The 27,602-nt window shown below is 40.9% G+C and overlaps 1 protein-coding gene across 2 annotated transcripts; it reads right to left on the bottom strand.

Moving 5' to 3' along the window:
* Positions 1-984: 984 nt before the first annotated feature.
* LOC124117020 (protein IWS1 homolog) lies at positions 985-27,602 on the bottom strand. 2 transcript variants are annotated; one of them, XM_046478688.2, is made up of 18 exons: positions 27,480-27,602; positions 24,548-24,606; positions 21,215-22,169; positions 18,497-18,593; positions 17,038-17,102; positions 15,107-15,140; positions 11,960-12,023; positions 11,692-11,749; positions 11,186-11,294; positions 10,287-10,431; positions 8,521-8,603; positions 8,161-8,212; positions 7,414-7,491; positions 6,424-6,541; positions 4,989-5,097; positions 4,221-4,280; positions 2,849-2,960; positions 985-1,328 (listed from the first exon to the last, which is right to left on the bottom strand). In XM_046478688.2, the coding sequence occupies exons 1-18, from the start codon at positions 27,496-27,498 to the stop codon at positions 1,203-1,205; spliced, it is 2,343 nt and encodes a 780-aa protein (XP_046334644.2). In that variant the 5' UTR covers positions 27,499-27,602; the 3' UTR covers positions 985-1,202. The 2 variants fall into 2 exon arrangements, with proteins under 2 accessions (XP_046334644.2, XP_046334645.1); XM_046478689.2 differs by having other exon boundaries at positions 21,884-22,169.

The raw sequence follows: 27,602 nt of genomic DNA, 5'->3' as shown, positions 1-27,602 counted from the left end.
GGGGCTGATTTCTCGTCTGTTTTTAGTCAGCACTCTAATGCATAATATTATCAATACGAACAGAACAGAGAGATAAATAAGTATCAACGATGATTTGATTTTATGAAACAGTATTGAAATGTACAATTAATGTTTCACTTGGAAATTCACCAATTCCATTAACAAGAAGCTTACTTGTAAGTACAGTAGAACCCGGATATAACGAACCCGGATATAGCGAACAAACTGATACAACAAACTGTTAAAAAATCCCCGACTGATCTATATGTATATAACAAACTCTCTACAGCAAACTAACGGATACAGCGAACTGATATCTGATCGACGACAAGCCCATCTTTCACTAATTAGTGACGTGTATAGCGAACTGAGAAATCTCACTCAGTGTCAAGTGTCACTGACAAGTGGCTGTACACGATCAGCGGCGAATCAACACAATGGCGGCGAATCAATACAATCAGCGTTGACGGATCAACCTGTCAAATTTGCATTGTGTTAATCTTACCTGTAGAGGTAATATTGTCTGAAAAATATTATGTCTGTCATTGGAAAATCTGTGTTTTGTCTTATCCAAGATGGCGGACATTTCCGAGCGAAAACGTGTATAGCGAACAACAGATTAACGAACTGATTTCTCTGGTCCCTTGTAGTTCGTTATATCCGTGTTCTACTGTAATATTATTCTTGAAGGCATATTTGTAATACATTGCAAAATGGACATTGCTCACACATATCGGTACATGTTAAACTACCGCTCCTTAAAGAGTGTGAGTTGTTTGATGACATCAAAGAATCTTGCACAAATATTGACACACTTTCATATTGATCATACATCCCTTTTGAAAAACAAGACATTTTCTGTGACCTACTCAAGTCCACTTCAACCATTTAACTCTATCATACACAGAGGAATGGTTGACAAATACTTTTCTGACAAATTAGTATGAACCATTCATTCACTTGTTGCATTTAATGGATTTTTTGGCAGATCAAAAGTAATCCTCAGAAAATATCATTTTCATTACATCTCTATATCGGTGAACAGCCTGCAGATCTGTATGGCTAAGTGTCATCAACTCAATCACTGATTGGTAGACAAGCAGCATTCCCAGCATGCACTAGAAGACTGAGGGCCATGTTCCTGCCTTCAATGTTGATGGTGATTGGTTGTCAAGCAGCACTCCCAGCATGCACTACAGGACTCAGAGGGCCATGTTCCTGCCTTCAATGCTGATGGTGATAGCTCTCTGGGCCTTACTGTTCTTCCTTTTATCTGCAAATGCTCGTGCATGTTTATCATACCGACTTGGATCCTTCTTTCCTGTACTCTGTAAAACAAATATTTTACAAATCAATTCAGAGCATATGGCAAACTATGCATTTGACTTATGAGACGCTATCACCACCTTCACCTACAATATACAGCACCTTGGGTGTGGAATGGTACTACGTCATAGCAAACAATGACGTCGGCTTTCAAAGAAGTTAGATGCTTGTTGGTGTTGTAGTATTGCAATTACATTTTTTTAAGTATGGCAATATGATAACCCAATAGTCAAGTGGTCGTTGACATATTGTATAAATCAGACCTCAAGATACAAGGACAACCAGTCACACATTTCAAACACCCAACGATTATTTTACTCACGTCCAGGACAAGAATGAATTGAGGGTTCAATAGAATTTCAGTCACAAAATTCAAGGCATTCCAAGGCCCTCTTCCCATAATTCAAGGCAAAACAACAAACAAACAAACAAACAAATGCCTATGTTCCAGAAATAGCTTCAACAAGTATTTGTCACAAAGTGACGAAATGTCCCCCGCCTGTATATACACCATAGTACCAAATATGAAGACAATCCAGCGATTAGTTCTTGAGATATTGTGGCAACACCGTTTTCTAACTCCAAAAGCAGATTTGCCTGCTGTGACCTTGAAAATGGGGTCAAGGTCACCAAAACCGACTGGTGTCTGCAGAGTCTGTATATACACCATAGTTCCAAATATGAAGACAATCCAGTGTTTAGTTCTTGAGATATCGCGGCAACACCTTTTTCCAACTCAAAAAGCAGATTTGCCTGCTGTGACCTTGAAAATGAGGTCAAGGTCACCAAAACCGACTGATGTCTGCAGGGTCTGTATATACACCATAGTTCCAAATATGAAGACAATCCAGTGTTTAGTTCTTGAGATATCGTGGCAACAAACAGGTGGGACGTATGGACGTACGTAGGGACGGTCGTGAATACTATATCCCCGGCTTCGCGCTTTCGCGCGGCGGGGGACAACAAAACATCATATCAAATATTGCAAAGGGAGTCTACTTCATGTATGTGAGTGAGGTGGGTTTAAAGCCAGTATGTGAAGGTGGGTATGAGTGAGTGAGTGAAGTGGGTTTAACGCTGCTAAAGGTGGGTGTGAGTGAGTGAGGTGGGTTAATCGCAGCTATGTGAAGGTGGGTGTGAGTGAGTGAGTGAGTTGGGTTTAATGCCGGTATGTGAAGGAGGGTGTGAGTGAGTTGGGTTTAATGCCGGTATGTGAAGGTGGGTGTGAGTGAGTGAAGTGGGTTTAACGCTGCTAAAGGTGGGTGTGAGTGAGTGAGGTGGATTAATCGCTGCTATGTGAAGGTGGGTGTGAGTGAGGTGGGTTTAACGCTGGTATGTGAAGTTGGGTGTGAGTGAGTTGTTTTCAACGCCAGTATGTGAAGGTACTAATCATACGGCTTCAATAGTTTCACAACCAATGGTTGAAATACCTTCAACAGTTTGTCAAGCTTGTTGAATTCAATGTTTAATTCTATTTTCATGTGGAACTGAAACATCCTAAGAGATAAAGTGAGAAACAAACCTTCTTTGCTGTGTAGTCTATCTCTGTCTTTGGTCGTACAACATAGTCTCTGTTGGAGGGGGTAGGGACTCTGGCTCGATACACCCACCCCGGATCACCCGGACGCAAGGCTCTGAAAAGTCATCCAAACACTCGTGTCAGAAATAATCATCAGTAGGGCTGGTACGAATCACCGATACCATCGATACTAGGTACATATGATACTTGAATTGTTAGTTTGTGAGATTGCGATATGCTATAAATAGAACAGGAACTAATAGTTACATCCCATAATGGCAGAAGTAGCATAGCGCCACCTGCAAGCATGGCAGAAAATAAGGACGGGGCAGCTGAGGACGCACCAGGTAACTGTTACATTCAATAACCATTCCTTCATTTAAAACTGTTTTGTTCTTATGGTCTTCTTTGTTTTTGAAATAACAATAAATAAATGGATAAAGTAAGGGGTTTAAGAGCTGTATTTCAGTGACTTCATCATTCCTTACTATTTGATGTGGTGTATCACGATACCAGTCAATCCATTTCGTGATCAAATCGTATTGCATATACCAGGCGATACTCAGCTCTAATAATCAGGCAATGTTTGAGTTTTAGGGATATACTACATACATTAGTCAACTGCACTGAGGGGCTTTATTATACCCAGACAAACTCATGGCATATAGCACGAGTTGAGTTGCTTGAAGCAGCAGTCAATATACAAGCTGTATCACAGCAACCTGTGAATAATTGTGTCAGGGGCATGGAAACAAGTGACTGAATGCATGAGCAGCAACGCCAGGCTGTTCAAAACATGACTATTAACACAAAGTGAGTGAGTGAGTGAGTTTGGTTTAACGCTGCTTTTAACAGTTATATCACGGCGTGTCAGCTTAATGTGGGAGGAAAGCCCGAAGTGATGCAGGTCTCAGACGTTTGCCACTTCAGTGAAACCCACAAGCACGGGTATGGTGCTGACAAACCTAGAAACATAATCGGGGCGAACCGGGATTTGAACCCACAATCATAGGTTTCTGGCGTGCCCAAAGGTCGCAACTCTGCACAGTGAATCGCGGTGCCTTAGACGACTGGGCCACCTGTGCCCCCTATTAACACAAAGACATTCAAAGATCTGTTTGTTAAAACCAAAATATTTCTGTAATTTTATCCAGGGCTTAGGAACAGCAGACCAAACAATTAAATAAACTGTGACCTGAAACGCAAGGAATTAAGTGTGTGGCAGTGGGGAGATGGACTAGCATCACTGAGGTAGGGTGGATGGAACAGCCACAACATTGTGTGGGCCATAATGAGCTCCTAGTAAGGTGTGAGTAGACTTGACCCATTACTTGAGGCCACTGGCCATCAGTGATGAGGTTGCAGGACGACTTACTTCTTTTCTCCTTCCATTGCATTGTCGATATCTCTCCTCGGAGTCTGACTTCCTTCTAAACTGTAACAGAGATTAACTATCAATAGCATCAACAATACATCAACAATCTCTACATCAGGAGATGAGTATTACAGACAGGAAAGAATGATAGAGCCCCCACCCCCAATAAAAAAATAATTTAAAAACTTACAACATCTAATTTGATGACACTCAGATCTATACTAACCATGTTATAATCTATATCCTTTGAGGTAGGCATATGTCTACCTCTTTAAAATTAGAATTAATTGTTCATCTGGAAATTTCTACCTCTTGTCCCAAACTGTTCCATTGACAACTTTTAGGATTTCCCAGTACCAGGTAGGTTCACAATTCCAGCAAAAAAATTGACAAAGTTAACTGTCAACAAAATCAGACATTTTGTTTGTGTGTTTGTTTGTTTCATTCATTCATTCATTCATTCATTCATTCATTCATTCATTCATTCATTCATTCATTCATTCATTCATTCATTCATTCATTCATTCATAATAAATAAATAAATAAATAAATAAATAAAAATAAAAAAATAAAAAAAAATAAATAAATAAATAAATAAATAAATAAATAAATAAATAAATAAATAAATAATAAATTAAAAAAAATATAAACTAGAATGGGCAAAATAACGAAAGTGCTTGTCATCAAGTGTCAGTAGCAACAAGCCTATAATAGTCCTCCATGTATGCCAGGAATAGAACTAGGACAATTCCCAAACGTAATGTGTACCTGAGTTTCCTCCTCTTGGGCAGCTGTTCATAATCTCTCTGTTCTCTCTCGTCTCTGGACAAAGTTTTGTAATTTGATGTTAGGTTGAAAATAGGTCGGGACCACTCATCTAGAAAGAAAAGTACAGATGACCGATTTTTGTTTGTTTGTTGTTTAGTGCCACACTCAGCAATATTCTAGCTACCGTATTCGACCCATTAAGACAGAAAGGGTGGGCGCTTATTGGGGACAATTAAGGTCAAATTGGCGTAAATTCATCAGTAAGCCTTACCGTATTTTCTTGAGAATAGTGCACACTTTTTTTCCAAAAAACACAGCTGTGTAGAAAGGGGTGCACATTATGCACGAATTAATAAGTTTTGATGTCTTTCCCCCATGGAAAGACATTACTGTGAGCACGTAACACCGGAAATACCATGTCAACAAATCCACACTGAAGTTCGCAAATTATTCATGTTATTACACTGTCTGGCTATAAAAGTGTTCTTTGTTTATCTGGACTTTTGTTTGTAACTTATTTCATTAATTTTATTCAAAATTCCTTTTAATATTGTTTTAATTAATTTCGGCGAAATCGTGTGTGAAGCGATCGGAAGATCGCACAACTCACCGTTATTAACAGCAACCACGGTCAGATTACCGCTATTGACGCCTTGAAACGAACTTAAGTTGACAGAGAATGGATACATATATCATAAATGCCATACTTTGAATCGTTAAAAGTCATATTAAAATCCTGTAAAGTTATATCATTGGGTGTGTCTTGACCGAATCACCCGTAGATTCCAAGAAAACGTGTGTACAGGTGATTGCTGTGTCCGGCTTAGTTTACGAGAAAATACACAAGGTAATCTTAATCCCTGGATATAAAATGATGCCTAGCTGAACAAAAAATACAATTTAAACGGTAAATCAACATGTCTGGTGATTTTTTAATTGATTTTTTAAAATAAACAGAATACAGTCATGCCCCGCTTATACAGACTTCAAATATCCGGAAACCTCGGTTCCCGGAAGATTTTCACTTAAAACAAAATAATTTTCGGAACCGGGAAGGGGGGCGCTTATTGGGGAGGGGCGCTTAATGGGTCGAATACGGTATATGACAGTGGCCCATAAATAATCGAGTCTGGGCCAGACAGTTGAATAACACCTAGTGACAAGCAAACTCTTAACTCGACCAAACTCTCGAAAATCACCAAAATGTACCCCCCACCCCAACACAAAATACTAAGTAGCAGTTTAAGAAGACAGCTTGTGTTTTGCAATGAGGAAAGTAAACCTTAGCTATACTAAGAGAATGTTGCAAGACCACTGAGAAATAAACCTGGGACCCTGTGGCATCACATTTCAATATTACAAGTTTCATGAAACTGGGCCCTGGATGACTCTTTTAGTCCTGGCGCAACTAAAAGCTGGGGTGTGTTCAACTCACTGATCAGTTTCCCCGCCTTCTCCTTATTTGGGCGCACCTCCCTAGGGTGTTTGTACAGATACATGACAGCTTTCCCGATTCCACTCATCTTCAGACTGTCCGAGCTGATGGCCGGAAACTGAAAAATACACATAATATATATTTGGACCGCCTCCGTGGTCTAGAGATAGTGCGTCCGCCCGGAGAGCGAAAGGTCCGGGGTTCGATCCCCGGCTGTGTCATACCAAACGAGTGAGTGAGTGAGTGAGTTTGGTTTAACGCTGCTTTTAACAGTATTCCAGTTATATTGCGGCGTGTCAGCTTAATGTGGGAGGAAAGCCCGAAAGTGATGCAGGTCTCAGACGTTTACCACTTCGGTGAAACCCACGAGGACGGGTATGGTGCTGACAAACCTAGAAACATAATCGGGGCGAACCGGGATTCGAACCACCAATCATAGGTTTCTGGCGTGCCCAAGGGACGCAACTCTGCACAGCGAATCACGGCGCCTTAGACGACTGGGCCACCCGTGCCCCCTCATACCAAACGATGTTAAAAGACGGTACTTGTTGTTACCCTGTCTGGCGCTCTGCATTAAGGGGCTAAACAAGGACTGGTCGGCTTGGAGTGAGTATACTGTGTCTGAGTGGGGTATTCATGTTAAACTGCGGCATGCATGAACCAAGTCAGCGAGCCTGACCACCTGATCCCGTTAGTCGCCTCTTACGACAATCATGGGCTGCTGAAAACCTATTCTACCCCAGCTCTTCACGGCTTAGATAAGATATATAAATCTGTAATATATTATGACTTTTTTATTATAATGTCTGGGCCAGACAAACCAGTGATTGACAGGACATGGGCAACATCCCAAGCAGTCAGGTAGGGTACAATGATATGCAATAAAGTCAGTCGGATCACTCCATTACGTCGCCTCTCATGACAAGCACAGGATACTGAGCAGCTGTTCTAGCCTGGATCCCCATAGGGTGGGACACACTAGTCACTTACATCCCATAATATCTTCAGTAAAGATTCCCTGATGGTAAGATGTGGCAAACTTTTATCTGGAAGAGGCGCCAACCATTCCTGAAAGCAACAAAATGAAATATCACTTTAAATAGCTCAAAAACAATTATCACTACAGTCTATGAATAAATACATCATTATGTCAGACCAATTAACTTCCTTGTTATAATATTGTAGATAAAAAACAAAAAAATCATATAAGTTTCCCTCAACACATCTCTTTCTATATTTTTATAGGAATATTGTTTCAAGAGATTTCTTCAGGAAATTAATGTGTGAAGCCAATATGACAAAGACAGTAGAAAGACTTAACACTGCTTCACTCTTCTGGTGTATTGACAAAGAAAATCTTTTAAACAAGACATTTCTTTGTTTGACATAAATGTTCATGAGAATACCTTTTTGAAATGAAAATCTTAGTCTTTACACATATTAATAATCTAATTTGCATCAGAGTTTCTCAAAATCAGCCCTCTCCATCACATCATAAATCGTCCACAGAAATTCTACTCCGCCTGGACAAAATCAATATCAAGCTAAGAATTCAGATTGTAAGTTGAGTTGTCTCCCCTTTCCAAAAGTCCTAAAGTGAGCAGTGTCATCATGATTATAGTAAGTAATATTCCAGGAATATCAAGTTAAGAATATACCATGTAAGTTGTCTCCATATCCACAAGTGCTTAAGTGCACAATCCTTAAGTAATATTCCAGTAATATAAATTCACTTACTGTAATTGCACTAAGGATCCCAGAGTCTAGGAATATTATGTGGAGATCAGCTCTGCAAAAAAACCCATCAAATATGTTGTAAAAGAGTGAGTGAGTGAGTATGGTTTTACGCCGCTTTTAGCAATATTCCAGCAATATCACGCGGAGGACACTAGAAATGGGCTTCACCATTGTACCCATGTCGGGAATCAAACCGGGGCTTCGGCGTGACGAGCGAAAGCTTTAACCACTAGGCTACCTGACCACCACATGTTGTAAAAGAAGTACATATTGCCACGTTTACATCATAATAAAGTTTGTATTCTCAGTATATATTTTATGACATGGAAATCACTCAGCTAGTCGCTACAATCTGCTTACTTCTTGAGTTGGGAGATGACCCATGGAAGCAGCTTCAGTTTCTTTGTGGCAGCCTGTCTCTTCTTGTTCAACTCTCGGTCTTCCTGTCAACAAAGTAAACAGTTACCATAGAAACACTGACACTCAACCAGGATCACTCAAGGGATCAAACAGTTACCTGTCAGTCAGTAGAAACACTGACACTCAACCAGGATCACTCAAGGGATCAAACAGTTACCATAGAACCACTGACAGTCAACCAGGATCACTCAAGGGATCAAACAGTTACCATAGAACCACTGACACTCAACCAGGATCACTCAAGGGATCAAACAGTTACCTGTCAATCAGTAGAAACACTGACACTCAACCAGGATCACTCAAGGGATCAAACAGTTACCATAGAACCACTGACAGTCAACCAGGATCACTCAAGGGATCAAACAGTTACCATAGAACCACTGACACTCAACCAGGATCACTCAAGGGATCAAACAGTTACCTATCAGTCAGTAGAACCCCTGACACTCAACCAGGATCACTCAAGGGATCAAACAGTTACCATAGAACCACTGACAGTCAACCAGGATCACTCAAGGGATCAAACAGTTACCATAGAACCACTGACACTCAACCAGGATCACTCAAGGGATCAAACAGTTACCTATCAGTCAGTAGAACCCCTGACACTCAACCAGGATCACTCAAGGGATCAAACAGTTACCTGACAGTCAGTAGAAACACTGACAGTCAACCAGGATCACTCAAGGGATCAAACAGTTACCTGTCAGTCAGTAGAAACAGTGACACTCAACCAGGATCACTCAAGGGATCAAACAGTTACCTGTCAGTCAGTAGAAACACTCACAGTCAACCAGGATCACTAGAGGGATCAAACAGTTACCTGTCAGTCAGTAGAGACACTGACACTCAACCAGGATCACTCAAGGGATCAAACAGTTACCTGACAGTCAGTAGAAACACTGACACTCCACCAGGATCACTCAAGGGATCAAACAGTTACCTGACAGTCAGTAGAAACACTGACAGTCAACCAGGATCACTCAAGGGATCAAACAGTTACCTGTCAGTCAGTAGAAACAGTGACACTCAACCAGGATCACTCAAGGGATCAAACAGTTACCTGTCAGTCAGTAGAAACACTGACAGTCAACCAGGATCACTCAAGGGATCAAACAGTTACCTGACAGTCAGTAGAAACACTGACAGTCAACCAGGATCACTCAAGGGATCAAACAGTTACCTATCAGTCAGTAGAAACACTGACAGTCAACCAGGATCACTCAATGGATCAAACAGTTACCTGTCAGTCAGTAGAAACACTGACAGTCAACCAGGATCACTCAAGGGATCAAACAGTTACCTGACAGTCAGTAGAAACACTCACAGTCAACCAGTTTCCCTCAAGGGATCAAACAGTTACCTGACAGTCAATAGAAACACTGACAGTCAACCAGTTTCATTCAAGGGATCAAACAGTTACCTGTCAGTCAGAAGAAACACTGACACTCAACCAGCTTATGCTCAAGGGTTCAAACAGTTACCGAATTTGTGAGCAACAATCCACGTCATCAGGGAGCTATAGCTTGCTGTCAACCAAGTTACCAAGCATGACAACGTTGATACATTCGGTTGCCTCTTCTGACCAGCATAGGTTGCTGGGGATAAAGTAGCACCTGGAATCCCCATGGGACCAATCAACAATCAATATTAAAAGTAACAGTTTGTTGCCAGTGGGAATAATGTCCAGTGGACTGAGAACCTACCTCAGCTGCTAGTTTCATCTTGCCAATCATGTCAGCGATGAGGTCATCATTATCATTGATCATGTCACAATCTTTCCTCTTCCTCCTCTGTCTCTGTCTTTCCTCCTTCTTCCTCTCCATCATCAATTCAAAGTCAGACACAAAGCTGTAAAAGTAATCAAAAAATGGTCATATGGAGACAGTGGCATAATATTATTCAAATTAGAACACTGTTAGTTAGTATGTGGAAGATTTACTCACCTTGTTCAGAACACTGCCAACCTATTGGGGCAGGAGACACCCGGGATGGGATTCACAGTGTGAACAATATGAATAATGATGAATAAAGCCACTTTGGACAGTATTCAGTTATATCACGTCGTGTTAGCTTCATGTGGGAGGAAAGCCTGAAGTGATGCATGTCTGAGGTGATGCATGTCTCAGACATTTAACACTTTGGTGAAACCCACGAGAACGGGTATGATGCTGACAAACTTAGAAACATAATTGGAGAAAACCAGGATTCGAATCATAGGTTTCTTGCATGCCCAAGAGACGCAACTCTGCAAAACGAATTGCAGCTCCTTAGATGACTGGGCCACCCCATGCCGAGTCAGGGTTACACAATTTCATATACTTTTACAATTATACATATAAACAGAAATCATAAACAAAATTAGGTTTAGTCGTAGCTTATGTTCACATAGACCATAGTTTTCCCCAATGCATATTTTCAAATATTGGATATATTTGTCGAAATTACGGTACACAAACATCAAAGTTTGGACAGATCGTCACCAATACATGGTTTAATGTGGAAGAGTGACTGATTACGGCTTTGAGCAACAACAGTAACATTACAGCTATTTGTGGAGCCAATAGGAAGGTGGGATACAGGACAACCAGTCCAGGTGACCTACTTGTCCTTCTGTAAAGCATCTTCATTCTCATCATCAGACAGCTCAGGCAAGGCACCGGTCGGACCCGCGGCTTCCCCAGTCTGACCATCCTCGTCATCAGATTTCGCAGCTGCAAGACAAATATACAATGAGTCGTGTTTGTCTGGATCCTGTCGGTCCTGAAACCCTTCCATCCCAGTGATTACTGTTAGCGAGTGAGTATGGTTTAACACCGCTTTTAGCAATATTTAGCAATATCACGACAGGGGGCACAACAAAGTAGGCTTCTCACATTGTACCCATTTGGGGAATCCAGCCTGGGTCTTCAGCGTGACGAGCGAATGCTTTAACCGCTAGGCTACCCCACTGTCACGGATTACAGCCAATTTCTACAATAATGAACTATCTGAATTAATAGGACTTTTTCGTAGGTCAAGCGACTTCCATTGTACCTACAGGCAAAGTTAGACTTTAAACTGAAGTAATGGAGAGCTTTTTCACCACTGTACAGGACAATCAATGGTTACCTGTTTTCTTTTTTTCTTTCTTCTTGGCATGGGCTTCTACATCAGCTTCACCAAAACCCTGAAATAGCAGGTAGATATATTAGGTGGAAATGTATCCCTGTAAATAGCAGGTTGTACCAAAGGTGTGAATTGAACCCGGGCCTTCGGCATGACGAGCAGACGCTTTAACCACTAGGCTACCCGACTGCCCATGCAGAAATACATGTAGTACCTAAGAGTGAAAAATGGTCAAGTCTTCTTTTTGCCATAATTACGATTCCAAGCTAACCTCAAATTCTTCATCTTCATCACTTGAGCCAAAAATGTCAGCAATGAGCCCATCTGCGACAGACCTGGAACAAATCATCATACATTACTGATTCAAGCAGGGTGTACTGCCTATCAACTATTTCAGTTGATTCAACAGGGTATAGTTAGAGCTGTTCCTGCCTATCAACTACAGTCAAGTCTCGTTAATCCGACACTCGGTAATCCGACAATCGGCTTTATCCGACACTAATGATGGGAACCAATTAAATGAGTGCTATTTAAACCTGTTAATCCGACAGTCTCGCACTCCGACTCCGACACACCTAATTTGCAACAAATTACTGAAATCACTCATTAATCAGTCTTGTTAATCCGACACAGTGATCAGCGTACTCCGTGGTCATCTGCCCGTGAGTACACAGCCCATGTTTTGATACGAGACGGGCCGGCTGATGGCTGCATATTACAACGGCTGCAGAGATAAACTTGCTTAACAATAAACAATTAATGCTTTAAATAAAGACAACAGGATTAATCACATGCTTAGATTACCTCAATATCATTAAAGTCAGATACAGCATGTACAAGTTCTCGCTATCGCCGAGGACATCCCATTACAGGTAGAGGTGTAACGATACGGGAGGGTCGCGATACGATACGTATCCCGATACAGGGGTCGCGATACGATACGTATCACGATACAGTGTTTACTTGTACAAGCTAAGCCAAGTTGCTGTCTTTCTGCTATCTAAAAGATGTGACAAGTACAGTTGAAGAAGATATAAGGTGTTTATTTACTGTTATAGCAAATTGTCAGCAATACAGTATGTTTTACTGAAACAACAAACTGGCTTTGAAACTGTTAAATGTATTTCATGGGCGCACACCCCCACCCCCAAACACACACCCCTTTTTATTTCGAAATAAATCTATATTTCTGTATAAATTACCACCAAAGACAACAATAAATAGATCTTAATTGTGCACCCCCCCTTTTCAAAAAAGCTGTATCCGCCCATGTATTTCATCTATTTTCTTGAGTATAGTGCGCACCGATGTATGATGCGCACGCCCCTCTAGCGGGTTCAATATTTTGGAAAAAAAGAAATATGAATATTATGCGCAGAAAAAATTACACCGTACCCCTTCAGCGAAGTCCGGCAAACAAACGGGTGATGAGAAACTTCGTCAGTACAAATTCGAAATTTGAGATAAAAAATCACCAGACATGTTGATTTACCGTTTAAATTGTATTTTTTGTTCAGCTAGGCATTGTTTTATATCCAGGGATTAAGATTACCTTGTGTATTTTCTCGTAAACTAAGCCGGACACAGCAATCAGCTGTACATGTACACACATTTTCTTGGAATCTACCGGTGATTCGGGCAAGACACACCCAATGATATAACTTTACAGTATTTTAATGCAAGGATCGGCAAAAGTTGTATCTAAAACTATTTTTTGATCAGGAATAATATATTCCAATATATTGTTAATTTAGATGCAGCTTTTACTAAACATATTTAAAATAATAATAACCCTAAGCGAAGCAGCTGATCGCTATTGCCGGGTATTATTTTTTACATGGAACCAGTCTGACCAGTCACCGTCAAGGCTCCCGAGCACGTGATCGCGAGAATTACGTGTTGACATAGAATCGTCCAACAAAAACAAATCTGACTTTTAACGAATCAAAGTATGTCATTTATGATATGTGTATCCATTCTCTGTCAACTAAAATTCCTTTCAAGGCGTCGATAGCGGTAATCTGACCGTGGTTGCTGTTAATAACGGTGAGTTGTGTGATCTTCCGATCGCTTCACACACGATTTCGCCGAAATTAATCATAACAATATTAAAAGGAATTTTGAATAAAATTAATGAAATAAGTTAAAAACATGAGTCCAGATATACAAAGAACACTTTTTTTATAGCCAGACAGTGTAATTACATGAATAATTTGCGAACTTCAGTATGGATTTGTTGACATGGTATTTCCGGGGTTACGTGCTCACGGTAATGTCTTTCCATGGGGGAAAAACATCAAAACTCATTAATTCGTGTATAATGCGCAACCCCTTCTACACAGCTGTGTTTTTTGGAAAAAAGTGCGCTCAATATACTCAAGAAAATACGGTAGGTATAACTGCTGTTATGAAAATATCGTATGTATCGCGATACATGCTTTCCAAATTGATGCATCGTATCGTGGGCTGTGCATCGGGATACAATACTGTATCGCCGTATCGTTACACCACTAATTACAGGTGGTCACGTCAGAACAACTTTTTTCAAACTATGACCGACCAATGAAATAACTAACAGGAAGTCAACATTAGCCACTTAGAAAGCAGCTTTCTTAGGCTTTGCGGTACCAGTTTCAAACTTGCGACTTCCATTCCAGACTATGCTTTTAAAATTATTTGGAATAAGTCATACAGTAACAGTGGTTTTGTGTTGAGCTTTAGAAGTTGCAGATTAGAAAACATATTCCGTTAACAATGTAACATAACAATAGGAATATTTCATTTATATTTTTTTTTTACGTGTTTGTATCTTTATCTATTGTGTAGTTGTCCGATTTTCGATCACAAACGTTGATAATGCCTAATTTTGTTTATCCGACATACTCGTTAATCCGACATAATCATATGCAACCAACAATGTCAGATTAACAGGACTTGACTGTACTGCAGTTGATTCAACAGGGTATAGTTAGACGTGTTCCTGCCTATCAACTTTTTCAGTTGATTCACCAGGGTTTAGTTAGAAGTGTTCCTGCCTATCAACTTTTTCAGTTGATTCACCAGGGTTTCGTTAGAAGTGTTCCTGCCTATCAACTTTTTCAGTTGATTCACCAGGGTTTAGTTAGAAGTGTTACTGCCTATCAACTTTTTCAGTTGATTCACCAGGGTTTAGTTAGAAGTGTTCCTGCCTATCAACTTTTTCAGTTGATTCACCAGGGTTTAGTTAGAAGTGTTCCTGGAAGAGGTCTGAACACTGAAACAACACCATCTCCATTTAGTAGTCTCTGTCAAAAGACATGAGCTACCTGGACACCTATTTTGTCACAAACCCCCGAAGGATGGGAGAAGAGCATGCTGTGTTGGGAGTCAGAAGCCATGCTCGGTTGCAGGACGACAAGAGATGGAAACGTTTACTTACTCTTTATCGCTGTCTTCATCATCACTTGCTTTAGCTGCAACAGAATTGATACAGTGCAACATAATCACAGAAAGCATTGACACATGTACATGGACAAGCTCCTAACAGCGATATCCCGTTCGCAGAGCTCTCTATACCATCGCTGCCACCAGTCAAAACTCCCCACTGTGATAGATGACCACAACCATGCTTGGAGTTGAACTCACAGCCGATTGACCGTTATGATTATAAACAAGTGACGACTGTCGTGACGCCAAAACACCTACCCCTGCTTAATTACTTTCTTTGTTTGTCAATTTGAATTTCTATTTCATTAAAACTATCATGTTATTGATAAAGTAAGAATGTAGGGGAGAAGTTGGTTGATTTTCCATTATTCTGCAATCTCGAACCAATCTGATTATACAAACAACAAAGTAAATTCATCTGGAAAACATGGTCAGTTGTAAACCTTTTCAAAACGAACAATTATGGTATTCCCAAACACATAAACAAAAGTATGAACGTGACTACATTTGGCGTAAGAGGCCAAATTTCAAGATTTTTGTAATGGCCACGCCCACACTGGTGGCAGCGATGTTACCGAGAGTATAAAGGCGTCATACGCTGGGAATGAGCTTGGTACATGGATAGACACGGCCACTGCTCCATTTGTCCGAGGACAGATTAAACCCACAACCACGTTTACCATCTCTACAAAATGAACTGTGGACTAGTTGGACATGACCAATGGCATCCACCTTATACCCATGCAATAGGCTAATATATCTGATATATTTGTGGGCCTGACCGAAGTGATGTTTAGTGTTATTGTGAACTGCTGTTCATTTTAAATATCTTCCCATGACCACTCTACCTGGATCAGATACTGATGTTTAAGCAAGTATTTACAGTAAGTGATATTTTGAAGACCGTATGGTTAATCAACTACCTATGAAGGTGTTGTACTACACCAAATTGTTGCTACAACTGTACTAGACAAGCTGATCATCCATACTATCGTGTCATCAAAGTAAGTCAATAATTACGTTGCCTATCATCAGGGATCATGACACATGACTCTGAGCCCCATTGGAGTCAGATTCTCCCGACAACCATTGATTTCTTATCAATTGGGAGGGTGAGGTGAGGTCAGGTGAAATTGGGTTTAACGTCGCGTCCAAGATTATTGCACTTATATAGCAACGTGCATGCACGTGTGTGTGTGTGTGTGTGGCTACTTGTACTAGTCTGGACTGATGCCGATTTATAGTGCTAGCTCACTGAGATACCATGCCGCAGTTTAACATGAATACCCCACTCAGACACAGTATACTGACTCCGAGCCGACCAGTCCTTGGTTTAGCCCCTTAATGCCGAGCGCCAGACAGGGTAACAACAAGTACCATCTTTTAACGTCTTTTGGTATGACGCGGCCGGGGATTGAACCCCGGACCTTCCGCTCTCCGGGCGGACGCTCTACCACTAGACCACGGAGGCGGTCTCAATTGGGCGGGAACATAGTTCAAGATATGAAGGAGGAATCTATACACCCTGATTACACTCACCTTCAGAGCTACAGATAAGCAGCGTATTTGCGTAAAATACCCCCATAAAATATTCAAAACCCAATTACTTTCAATTATATTGCATACCCGTAAATACCCAATGAAGCTTTTTCAGCATGCTACAAAGGAGCTAATTTCCTAAACAAAATTACGAGCTAATTTACCTTCCGTGTCAAGCCTATATATTTAGAACAGTTAAATACATCTAAAGATTATTTCATTTTTTTCAAATCTTAAAATGTTCACTAATTTAGGGAAAAACCCAATCGAGTGATGAATAGATGAGTGAAAAGATATTAGTTACCCAATGAAAAAGTAACCCAATTAAAATAGAAACCCTAGAGTAGAAACTCAATTGCTCAAAAAGTCATCTGGAGTTCTCACCTTTCTTCCTTTCTTCTGGCTCGGGTTCCCGGTCACTTTCATCATCGGAAATGATTCTCCGAGGCCTGGAACACAGAATATCAGCATACAGTGGTATATTCATGCTTGACACCACAATACTTGCTCATCAGCCCTTAAACCATGGAAAGCAATGTCTTCTCACACAGTTGGGTACAGTGAAACCCTGTTAATCTGAATTGTACCAGTTCCAGTGAAATCTTCTGGATAATCACATTTCCGGGTTAACAAATTATGTTTCAAAATAAATGTCCCTTCAATTCTTTGGGGTTATATATGCATACCCCAAAACTCAGGGAAGGAAGAGTGTCCCGACTGACAGGGCCTAGAATAACTAGGTTTCAAAGAATGTACATCTCCACTCTCCAGGGATATTTCTAGGCATTCGCAGAGACACTTCCGGGTTTATTAAATATAAAATTCCCAATGACCTCCCACTATGATGTTTTCTTTCTTTGTTGTTTAACACTGTACTCAGCAATATTTCCAGTTATATGACGATGGTCTGTAAATAATCAAGTCTGGACCAGACAATCCAGTGATTGACATCATGAGCATGTCTGGTCCAGACTTGATTAATTACATATGGCTTGAATATTGCTGAGTGCGGTGTTAAACAACAAACAAACAAATCTAACCAACATATCAAGGCACGTCCTGGTTCTGGAGATGAGCGTTCCGATTACAGTGCATTATGGGAATAGTGCACTTTACTGCACACACTTTTTCAGATTTCAATAAGCGCTGTGTGGAGGATCGAACTCACATTGCCAACTTGAAGCTAGGCTAGGCTAGGCTAGGCTAATGAATTAATCTTATTGGCCAACGCCCTACCACGGGACCATAGGCGCTATCACAAATAATTAGTGCTCATTTACCAAATTATCAGCAACTGACTGTTTACCTTTAGGTGTATGCAGCAGCCATTTTCTCCGCCAAACTTGAAACTTGATACAAGTGAACAGAGTTTCCTCCCTTTAGATTTGATTAATTCGTTAAAAGAGACAGCTAACCCATACCCTACACCACAACTGACCCTAAGGATCATAAAGGGTGCCTAACCCTAAGGGTTGTGAAGAGCTGTTGATCGGAAAATGGTACCTAACCCTTATGATCATAAAGGGGTGCTTGATCCAAGGGCTAAGGATAGAGTTGGGAGTACCTGCCCTAACCCTAACACAACTAACCATAGGATTGAAGAGGCATGAGAGATCTGGTGAAGTGAGAGCCATGGTCAGCAGCCTGAGCCAATAAGCGCTATTGTAAACAGTGCCTGTTAAACTGCATTGTTGCCCGTATGACTTCTGTGACGTATACACTGTTAAACCCTGACTCTAACAGACACATATCACTGCTACCCTACTTGTTAGAAGTATGTTATCATGGGTGACGGATGAACATAGCTTATATGAAGCCATATTGTATTGACAATGCCACTTACTTTGGTCGTCTTTCATCACCACTTCCCAGGTCGCTGGCGCCATCATTCTCCTTGTCTGAGCCTGGGCCTGGGCTAGGTGGGGAGCCTCTGGGACTACCTGTTACCAGAAATGCTTGTTAGTCAATGCTTAGCATGCTTATACACTGCAATACCTCTCACCTTTTGAGACAAGCTCAAGTTCATACAAGGCTAAGCTTCCTAAAGATGCCTTGTTATCAGTGATTTTTCTATTTTCTGTAATTCTCACATGAGATATGGCCTATAAAATACATGTACTGAAACATTTTAGTTTTGCTTGTCTGTCTTGTTTGAATAGACAACAGACACATAACATAAATTAAGTTTGACATACAGGGTTCTTTGTTATAACCCTAACAGTCTCTGCTCTATTATGCAATTTGCAGAATATTTCACAGAAATGCCCATTCTGTGCAGAAATGTACCTATCTTGCAGAAAATCACATTTTGTGCAGAACTTTTGCAGGATTTCACGAAAACTAAGCTTAAAAGTTTGTAGACTTGTGCGAAGAATTATTTTAAAATTTGTTTAGAATTTACAAAAAATGTGAAAAATTTGTTGGCAGCGGAATACAGTGGGGACTGCCCTAATGTCAAACATTACATCATTGTCCCTAGATTCAATTAGCAAAGAAGCAAACTCGAGCACACTGGGAAAAAGATTCTATTATTAATTGTGGAACACACTGATTATTTTTCTGTTATCTTAATCTTTCAGTTACATGTATCAGCATCAGCGTCATCAGTATGATTGCACTACATCGTACATACAATAGTCACAATACCATGCTTCTCAGTGGACTGTCAATAATGGCATGCGCTTACGATGTTGCCATTGTTGGTGACTGCAAAGTTGCTTGAGGTCCTCCAGCAATGCTTGTCTGACCCAGAGTTGGGTACAATGTAAAGTAAATTCTGCGAATTGCAGAAAGTTACAGACCAAGTTTGGAGTAGCGGCCTCAAGGGTAGATTAGGACTTTGTCTAGTGTTACACTACTTTTACCAGTATGCCAGAAAGATGATGTTTGGGAGACCAAGACAGGGATTCATACAGTACAGAGAATCAAAGCTGGGTCTTCAGCACGACAAGGGAACACGGTTCATTGTTTAAGGATGGATGTCAGTTATCAGGGTTTACAATTAACATGAGTCCTCTGGAGACGAGTAAATTTCAGGAAGGACATTTTCTTGTGGACTACCACCTTCACCATTGAGTAGATGGCAACTCTGTGCCCAGCAGATATATTTTGCAAACTAGTGAACATGGTGCACATAACAATTCACTTCTAATTTGAACAATGGTTAGGCTGTGTTGAACCAATTTAACTGACAGGGATAATTCTAGGGTGGGGCTTCGTGCTTTTAGCGCCCAAATTTGAAAAGAGGCCCACATGTTCAACTACAATGGGGCATTTTAACATTCTGCTGTATGGGCGAACCTCTGGAATATTGAAATATTCACAGAAACATGATAAGGGGCCCGCGTCAGAAAATTCCTAGAGTGAAGCCTGAACTGAGTTATAAAATCTCACCTGTCCAAAGTTCATTAAATTCATTCAGAAGCTAATCATCACCTATATCAAAATATGTCGGAATAATATCCCTCGAAACAAACGTTGGCACAGATTTGCTGAGTACGTGAGTGAGTGAGTGAGGTTTTACGCTGCTTTTAGCAATATTCCAGCAATATCATGGAGGGGGACACCACAAATGGGCTTCACACATTGTACCCATGTTGGGAAAAGAACGCTTTAACCACTAGGCTACCCGACCGCCCCAATTTGCTGAGCATGAGATGTAATGAGACATTGCTGACAGCCATTGTGAAGCATGATGATCTAGACACTACATGCACTACAGCTACTGTTCCGGTACAATCCCAGTAGAGAACTTAACAGTCAAGAGTAATGTACTAACATGAGTTTAATATATATAAACTTACAAGGTTCCCCACATTTGTAACATAGTTTAAAATTGATTTTGATTGATTGATTGATGAGTGACTGAGTGAGTATGGTTTTACGCCACTTTTGGCAATATTCAAGAAACATCATGGCTGGGGGACACCAGAAATGGGCTCCACACATTGAACCCATGTCTGGAATCGAACCCAGATCTTCGGCGTGACGAGCGAACACTTTTACCACTAGGCTACCCGACCGCCCCTTCATTTACAAGAAATCTATTTATCATTCAGTCATTCAATGAACAACCCTCTGAATGTTTTCGTGAAGAGTCTGCATGACCATCAACTGCAAGACCATGACACAAAGTTCTCTATTGGGATAATACTTATGGCTGTCAAGTACAATCTGCCTGTGGATGCAAGGAAGAATTTTATGACTTGTTTTACAGCACAAACAAGCTCCACCATGTCCAAACATGTGCACTGGTGACCCTACCTCCTTAAAGGATTGGTATCTTCATCCTTGACACACAAACAATTCACCCATTTCAAAATTATGCTTTCCAGGTGAAAATGTGACTAACAGTTAAATGGAAATATATTCAAAAATAAAGTAGCATGAAAAGTAACTGACATGAATATCAAATTTAGTATATCTGAATATGTATCCTGTGACAAGCCTTGTTTCTTATTTATCCTATTGTAATCTGGCTTAATAATTAAGAAAGTCTTCAATAAGGGCAACCATTCTTTGCATCCACAATGCACATTGGTTTGTTCAGCCATTACAGTACCTGGTGGAGACTGAGAGGCGCTCCTTGGACTGCCCATAGGGCTGTAAGATGGCGACCCTCCCGGTGCCCGGCTCCTTCCGGGAGATGGGGAGCGACTCCGATCAGATCTGGGTTGTGTTTCTTCTTGTAGGAATGACTCAAGACCTGGAGCCATTGGGGATCCCATTGGGGAGTTGGGTGCACTGAACATTGGTGATGCAGGGGACTGCAGCCCTCTTCCTGCCAGCAACCCTGGCCCACTTCCTGCAGGCGACCCTGGCCCACTTCCTGCGGGTGACACTGGCCCACTTCCTGCTGGGGATGCAGGGCCACTGCCCGGTGACAGTGGCCCACTTCCTGCTGGGGATGCAGGGCCACTGCCAGCTGGGGACGCAGGGCCACTGCCGGGTGACTGAGGGCTTTGAGGACCACTACCAGCTGGAGAAGCTGGACCACTTGCTGGCGACCTGGGCCCACTGCCAGCAGGTGACTGGGGGCCACTTCCGACATATGACCCAGGTCGACTACCAGACCCGTCCATGCTCATTGGACTGCCAGGAGATCCTGGGGGACTACCAGCCGGAGACTGGGGCCCACTTCCAGGTGGAGACCGTGGTCCACTAGCAACACTCATAGGAGACGCCGGAGGACTAGCAACAGATCCACTGGCTGGAGACCCTGGTGGACTACCTGATCCAGGCCTGGCATCCTCGTTGTCACTGCCAGGCTGATATTCTTGGTCATCTTCCACCTCCCGTTCCACCTCTTCTCGCTCAACGTCGTCGTCATCGTCAACATCCCGCTGGACTTCCTCTCGCTCTACCTCGCCGCCATCACTGAAGTAGTCATCTCCATCATCAGCCTGCGTCACTGGCTGGTCATTGTCAGACCCCTCAGCATCGCCCCCTGCCTCAACACTCTGGGGGCCATGGTCTGACTCTCCGCCAGGAGTACGAGGTGGGCCATCTTCTTCCCCCTTAAACACAAGCAAAACAAGACCTCAGACCAAGCACACGACACAGTTTCAATACACTACACAAAATGTAAAATAATCAGGGAAACTTACTTCCTCTACAAAACACTTGAAATAAGCAGTGATGAGTACAGAATATCAAACGAAAGAAGCACTTCCATTCACATGACTTGCACAAGGCAGTGACTTTGACAGAGGTGAAGTGAAATGGGGTTTATCGTTGCGTCCAAGATTATCGCACTTATATAGCGATGTGCATGTACGTGTGTGTGTGTTTGTGTCGCTGCTTGTACTTGTCCGGACTGATGCCGATTTATAGTGCTAGCTCACTGAGATACCATGCCGCAGTTTAACATGAATACCCCACTCAGGCACAGTATACTGACTCTGAGCCGACCAGTCCTTGGTTTAGACCCTTAATGCCAAGCGCCAGACAGGGTAATAACAAGTACCATCTTTTAGCGTTCTTTGGTATGACGAGGCGGGGGATCGAACCCCGGATCTTTGGCTCTCCAGGCGGACGCTCTACCACTAGACCATGGAGGTGCTCTGACTTTGACAGAGACAAATGGCATAGGACATTTTCTTGTTTATCAACTTCTGATATGATACTTCAATGTCATCATTACCAAATTTTTACCATATCTGCAGGACATTATGGATACCGTATTCGACATAGTAAGCGCCCAGGGCACTCTCAAAATTAGAAATAGGGGGCTCTTATTCGAATATTATTTTGGTGAAAAACAACAGAGTTGAAAGATCTTAAATTTCGTGGTTTATGCTGAGAGCCTGAAATGTTTATATATGACGAATAAATTTTTCCAGAACTTAATTGCCCATAATTAAGGGTGCATATAACAAATATATTATGCACGAATAGTCTTGAGTACATTTATCAATCGGAAGGGGTGATAATTGGGATTGTTCACTAGCTAATATATTAGCAAATATCGCCGTGGGCGCATATTAGAGTGGTGCACTTATTACGTTGAATACGGTAACCATCAGTCAATGTCCTAGAAAATGAACTGATCTGATTCTCTGCAAGGATGCTGCTTGTTTCAGGCAAGTGCTGATATCTTCCCTACAGATTTACATGATGTATTATGACGTAATATCATCTTACCAATGTTCTGTATCATTAACATGAAGCCTCCACCCAACACAGGGAGAAGAAGCGGGACTATTTGAAAATGGGCTTGTCTTTTGCAGCATATTCAGTGTGTACATAAATTATCATGATTATGTCAATACAATGTTTTGTGTTTTGGACACTTGGCGCCATTAAGGTCCTGAAGAGAAACTGCTTGTATATTGACAGACAATCCTGGGAAAGTGTGACTATTATGGAAACAGCAAGTACAGTAACTTTCCTTTCACAAGGAAAATGCAGGTTGAAGTGCTCTTAGGAACTTACCAAGATTGGTTTGAGCTGAGTACATTCTCCGTTATTAAGCGAATTCTTGGACAACTTTATTTTAATCATGTTAATGGCTGAACATACACAAACCCACATTTATCTGCCCAGTGCTTGGGACTTATTGCTTTGATTATTGTCTGTGCTAGTTATCCAGCTGGCTTCCATTTGTCCATTGCTATTCACCTATCAGCGCCAATTAACTGTTGGCTTCCCTTGTTAAGCTTCCAGTGTTACCTTAGTACTTTTGTTGTTCTTACAGGTGCCATTTTATGTTCTCTGCCTCATAGCATTCATTAACCTGATGAAGGAGTAAGCATTTACTCCGCAACATTGTGTTCAGATTAACAATACGTATCAATGAGAGATATCGGTAATTCATTGCAAGTTAGGTGTGTCAGAGTTGGAGAGCTGGCTTCCATTTGTCCATTGCTAATCACCTATCAGCGCCAATTAACTGTTGGCTTCCCTTGTTAAGCTTCCAGGGTTATCTTAGTACTTTTGTTGTTCTTACAGGTGCATTTATATGTTCTCTGCTTCATAGCATTTATTAACCTGATGAAGGGGTAAGCATATACTCCGCAAAATTGTGTTCGGATGAACAAGACGTATCAATGAGTGATTTCAGTAATTCATTGCAAGTTAGGTGTGTCAGAGTTGGAGAGACGGATTAACAGGTCTAAATAGCACTGACTTTTTCGGTTCCCATCATTGGTGTGGGATAAAGCTGATTATTGATTAACGAGTTTCGGATTATCGAGACTTGACTGTATATCACTGTATATTGCTGATGCTTCCTCCACCAGATGGCTAGGAGGTGAGGTGGTTAGTTGAAATGGGGTTTAACATCGCGTCCAAGATTATTGCACTTATATAGCAATGTTGAGAGGGCTAGGATATATTATGTCTGCCTGTACCAAGGTGTTATTGAAATTACTCGTTCCATAAACGACTCACTTACCTCCCCATTTTCAGCCTCATAGTCTGGCTCATCCTGGAGTGGTGTACTGCCCCCACTGCCTGCAAACACAAGGTGATAGTGCACATTTAACAACAAATTTGAAATGAGGCTTGTTTTACACCAGTCATCAATAATCTAGATGGCCTACAAAAGAACACCCAGAGCCAGACAAAGAAGCGGTCGATATTGTGAGCAAAATCCCACATTATGATGACAATGAGGCAAGTCATTCCGCCTATCAGCTCCATGACAACAATTGAGTCCTGGGAACCCAGGTCCTCAGAGGGAAGGTGATTAGACTGAGTAGGGTGCAACAGTACTTTGAAGTTGAACAGTCTTCCATAAATAACAAAAAATTCAGCTTAATTCAGGAGGGCTTGAAGTGATTCAGATCTTGGTGCTGAAGAATCTGGGATTTAAATCATGTGGATGGTTAGTGTCAAGCAGCATTAACTCTCTACCATGCAGCAAGAGGGAATAGGCCATATGTTTACAATATTTATAACTAAGATAAACAGTTGTTTGTTTGTATATTTGTTGTTCAAGGCTGCACACAGCAATATTCCAGCTATATGACGGCAGTCTGTAAATAATGGAGTCTGGACTAGACAATCCAGTGATTGACATCATGAGCATCGATCCACTCAATTGGGATAAGGTGACATGCATCAACCAGGTCAGCGAGCCTGACCACCCGATCCTGTTAGTCGGTTGTTATGACAAGCATACACCTATTCTACCTCAGATCTTCATGGGTCTGGTCACCTCAGTTGCAAGCGAGCTATCCTAAACAGGACTCCCTACAAGTCACATTGACACTGGGGTGAATAAAAATGTGTAACCCAAACGGATTCGTTCCCCAATAATAGAGAAATCTCATACCCAAAATCAAAAGTAATTTCGTAACCCTATGCAATAAGCAAGAAATTGTTATATAAAATATTAATTTAGATTTAGATCTTAACAACATATAATGTAAATACATAGGAGCAATATTTTAAATGAACAAGAACAAGAACAACAACATATGTTTTTTTTTCTGTTGACTAAAGCTAAACTTTAAGAAAACACTGTTTCAATTGACAATTACTTTTGGGCTCCTTGATCACAGTAGCCATTGAGAAGGAATTTGGAGATGTTTATTTAAAAATAACACCAGGCGAAGGTTCGTAAAGTGATGAAGATGCCATTCAACTACTTTCAACTTGGTATGGATGGCAACACTGTTTAAGCAATATACAATATATTCCAGATATATCATGGCTGTTTGGACCAGACTATGCAGTGACTGATACAGTGAATTGGGATATTGGTGGTGGTTTTACTGTGAAGTGTTTGATTGTTGTATTTATTACCCACGTGGTGAAGATACAGGTGGTAAGATACTAAATCCGTACGTCACACGTGTGTCGTACAAGGTTGACCTTGTTTTATTCGTTTTGATTGGATAACCGTGACCTCTGTCACACAGGGACTACTTTTTTTCATTCATAAAAAATCGCGAGACGTCATTCATTTTGCAACTAGCCTACAGGGCAGAACTGAAGAAATTAATAATGAGAACGAGAGATATTTACAAACACTTTATTAAACCAAACAAAATAGTCACACGCATCAAATTCGGTTTGCATTCTAGCTTCTACAGACATTATATACAGATATCTAATCGAGTTATATCAATAGAGCGAGGGTCCCCCATGAGCGTGACACACCCGACCACTTTCGCAACTTTCAATTTGATTTAACGTAAAAGGATAAGTGTGGTGTCATGATGTCTGCTGATGTTTACTGATTAATTGCAATTTTCATTTACAAAGGTTGTTAATTTTCTCATGTTTGTTCACCTGAGCAGCCGTAGAAACTTAAAACTTTTCTCCACTAGTCTTTATAATGATAACATATAGCAAAACCCGTTAAAATGACAAATTTCTTCAAGTCCTTATGATACCTTAACTATTGGGCAGTTTGGCAAGGACTATGGGACAACTGCCCATTTCTAACGCTGCTGAGGCAATACAATGTAGTTTTTGACTGAATACAAAACATACACTAAAATTGAGTACAACTGCTATTTAGTAAACAGCAGTTGTACTCAAGCCTGCACTATGCACAATATTACCAACATTCATCCATGGACCCTGATACCCGTGTTATGACAAGGGATGACTATATTTTAAATAAAGTTTAACTAATGGCTTGGTTAATGTAACCTGTATTCCACTAATAACAAAAGCAAAAGTGAAGAACTGGCATAATTTTACATTATCATTTTGTCTGCAATGTAAAATACCCTTAAAAAAAAACTGTTTAGAAAAATCACAATTGTTAACAAGTTTGCCTGACCAAGGCCCTTCATTGGGGATTCTTGACACATCCCTGGTAAAACCCTAGTCCAGTATCAAATGTTCTTCCATCTCTGCTTTATCTTCACTGTGCAACTGTCTACATAAGATGTATCTGATATAATCACCAGTGTTGTTTTCATCGTTGATTAAAACAGAGTATTCCTCATTACTTTGAAATATAAAAACAGTAACCACAGATGACCTTTGATATTATCGTTTGCTAACTACTGAATTTGTTTTTGTTACAGTTGATGATTGATGATGGCTTCACGTGTCTGCTAAGTGAGGTGTTTCATGAAATAGGCCCTATAATGGCAATATCATCAGATCTTTGTTTACATTTCTATGACCTATTACACATAAGCAAAAACCTAGACTTTTTATTTCCGTTTATTTTCACAACACATTGAAATAACTGAGTATATCCTAAGCAAACATGTACCGATAACATTATAACAAAATTAAGACTTGTGTATGCAGAAATTCGAAAATGTGCAACAGTCAAAGAATACCATGATTATGATTTTGAATATCCATAATTGTATCATATATCAGACAACATACGTTGGTCAGATTTTAGTAAGTACCTGGTTCGTCTGAATCCATGAATTAGCTCAACCTATCTACTTCCCAGATAAAATAAACCGCCGGAATATTCGCTCAGTTGTTCGCTGTATACAAACACATATGGCTGTAAAGGTGGCGCTGCG

Source organism: Haliotis rufescens, unplaced genomic scaffold, assembly GCF_023055435.1.
Source record: "Haliotis rufescens isolate VD_foot unplaced genomic scaffold, xgHalRufe1.0.p SCAF_9, whole genome shotgun sequence".
NCBI classification, from domain to species: Eukaryota; Metazoa; Mollusca; class Gastropoda; order Lepetellida; family Haliotidae; genus Haliotis; species Haliotis rufescens.
The sequence above is the reverse complement of the archived record's forward strand: the minus strand, read 5'-3'. Positions and strand labels throughout refer to the sequence as shown.

Bases quoted from the DNA above. Each gene is read 5' to 3' on its own strand.
- LOC124117020 (XM_046478688.2), bottom strand. The intron at 11,750-11,959 runs GTTAGCTTGGAA...CTGCTATTTCAG, and splicing joins ATGAAGATGAAGAATTTGAG to GGTTTTGGTGAAGCTGATGT. The intron at 1,329-2,848 runs GTTTGTTTCTCA...TTTGTTTTACAG, and splicing joins TAGACTACACAGCAAAGAAG to AGTACAGGAAAGAAGGATCC.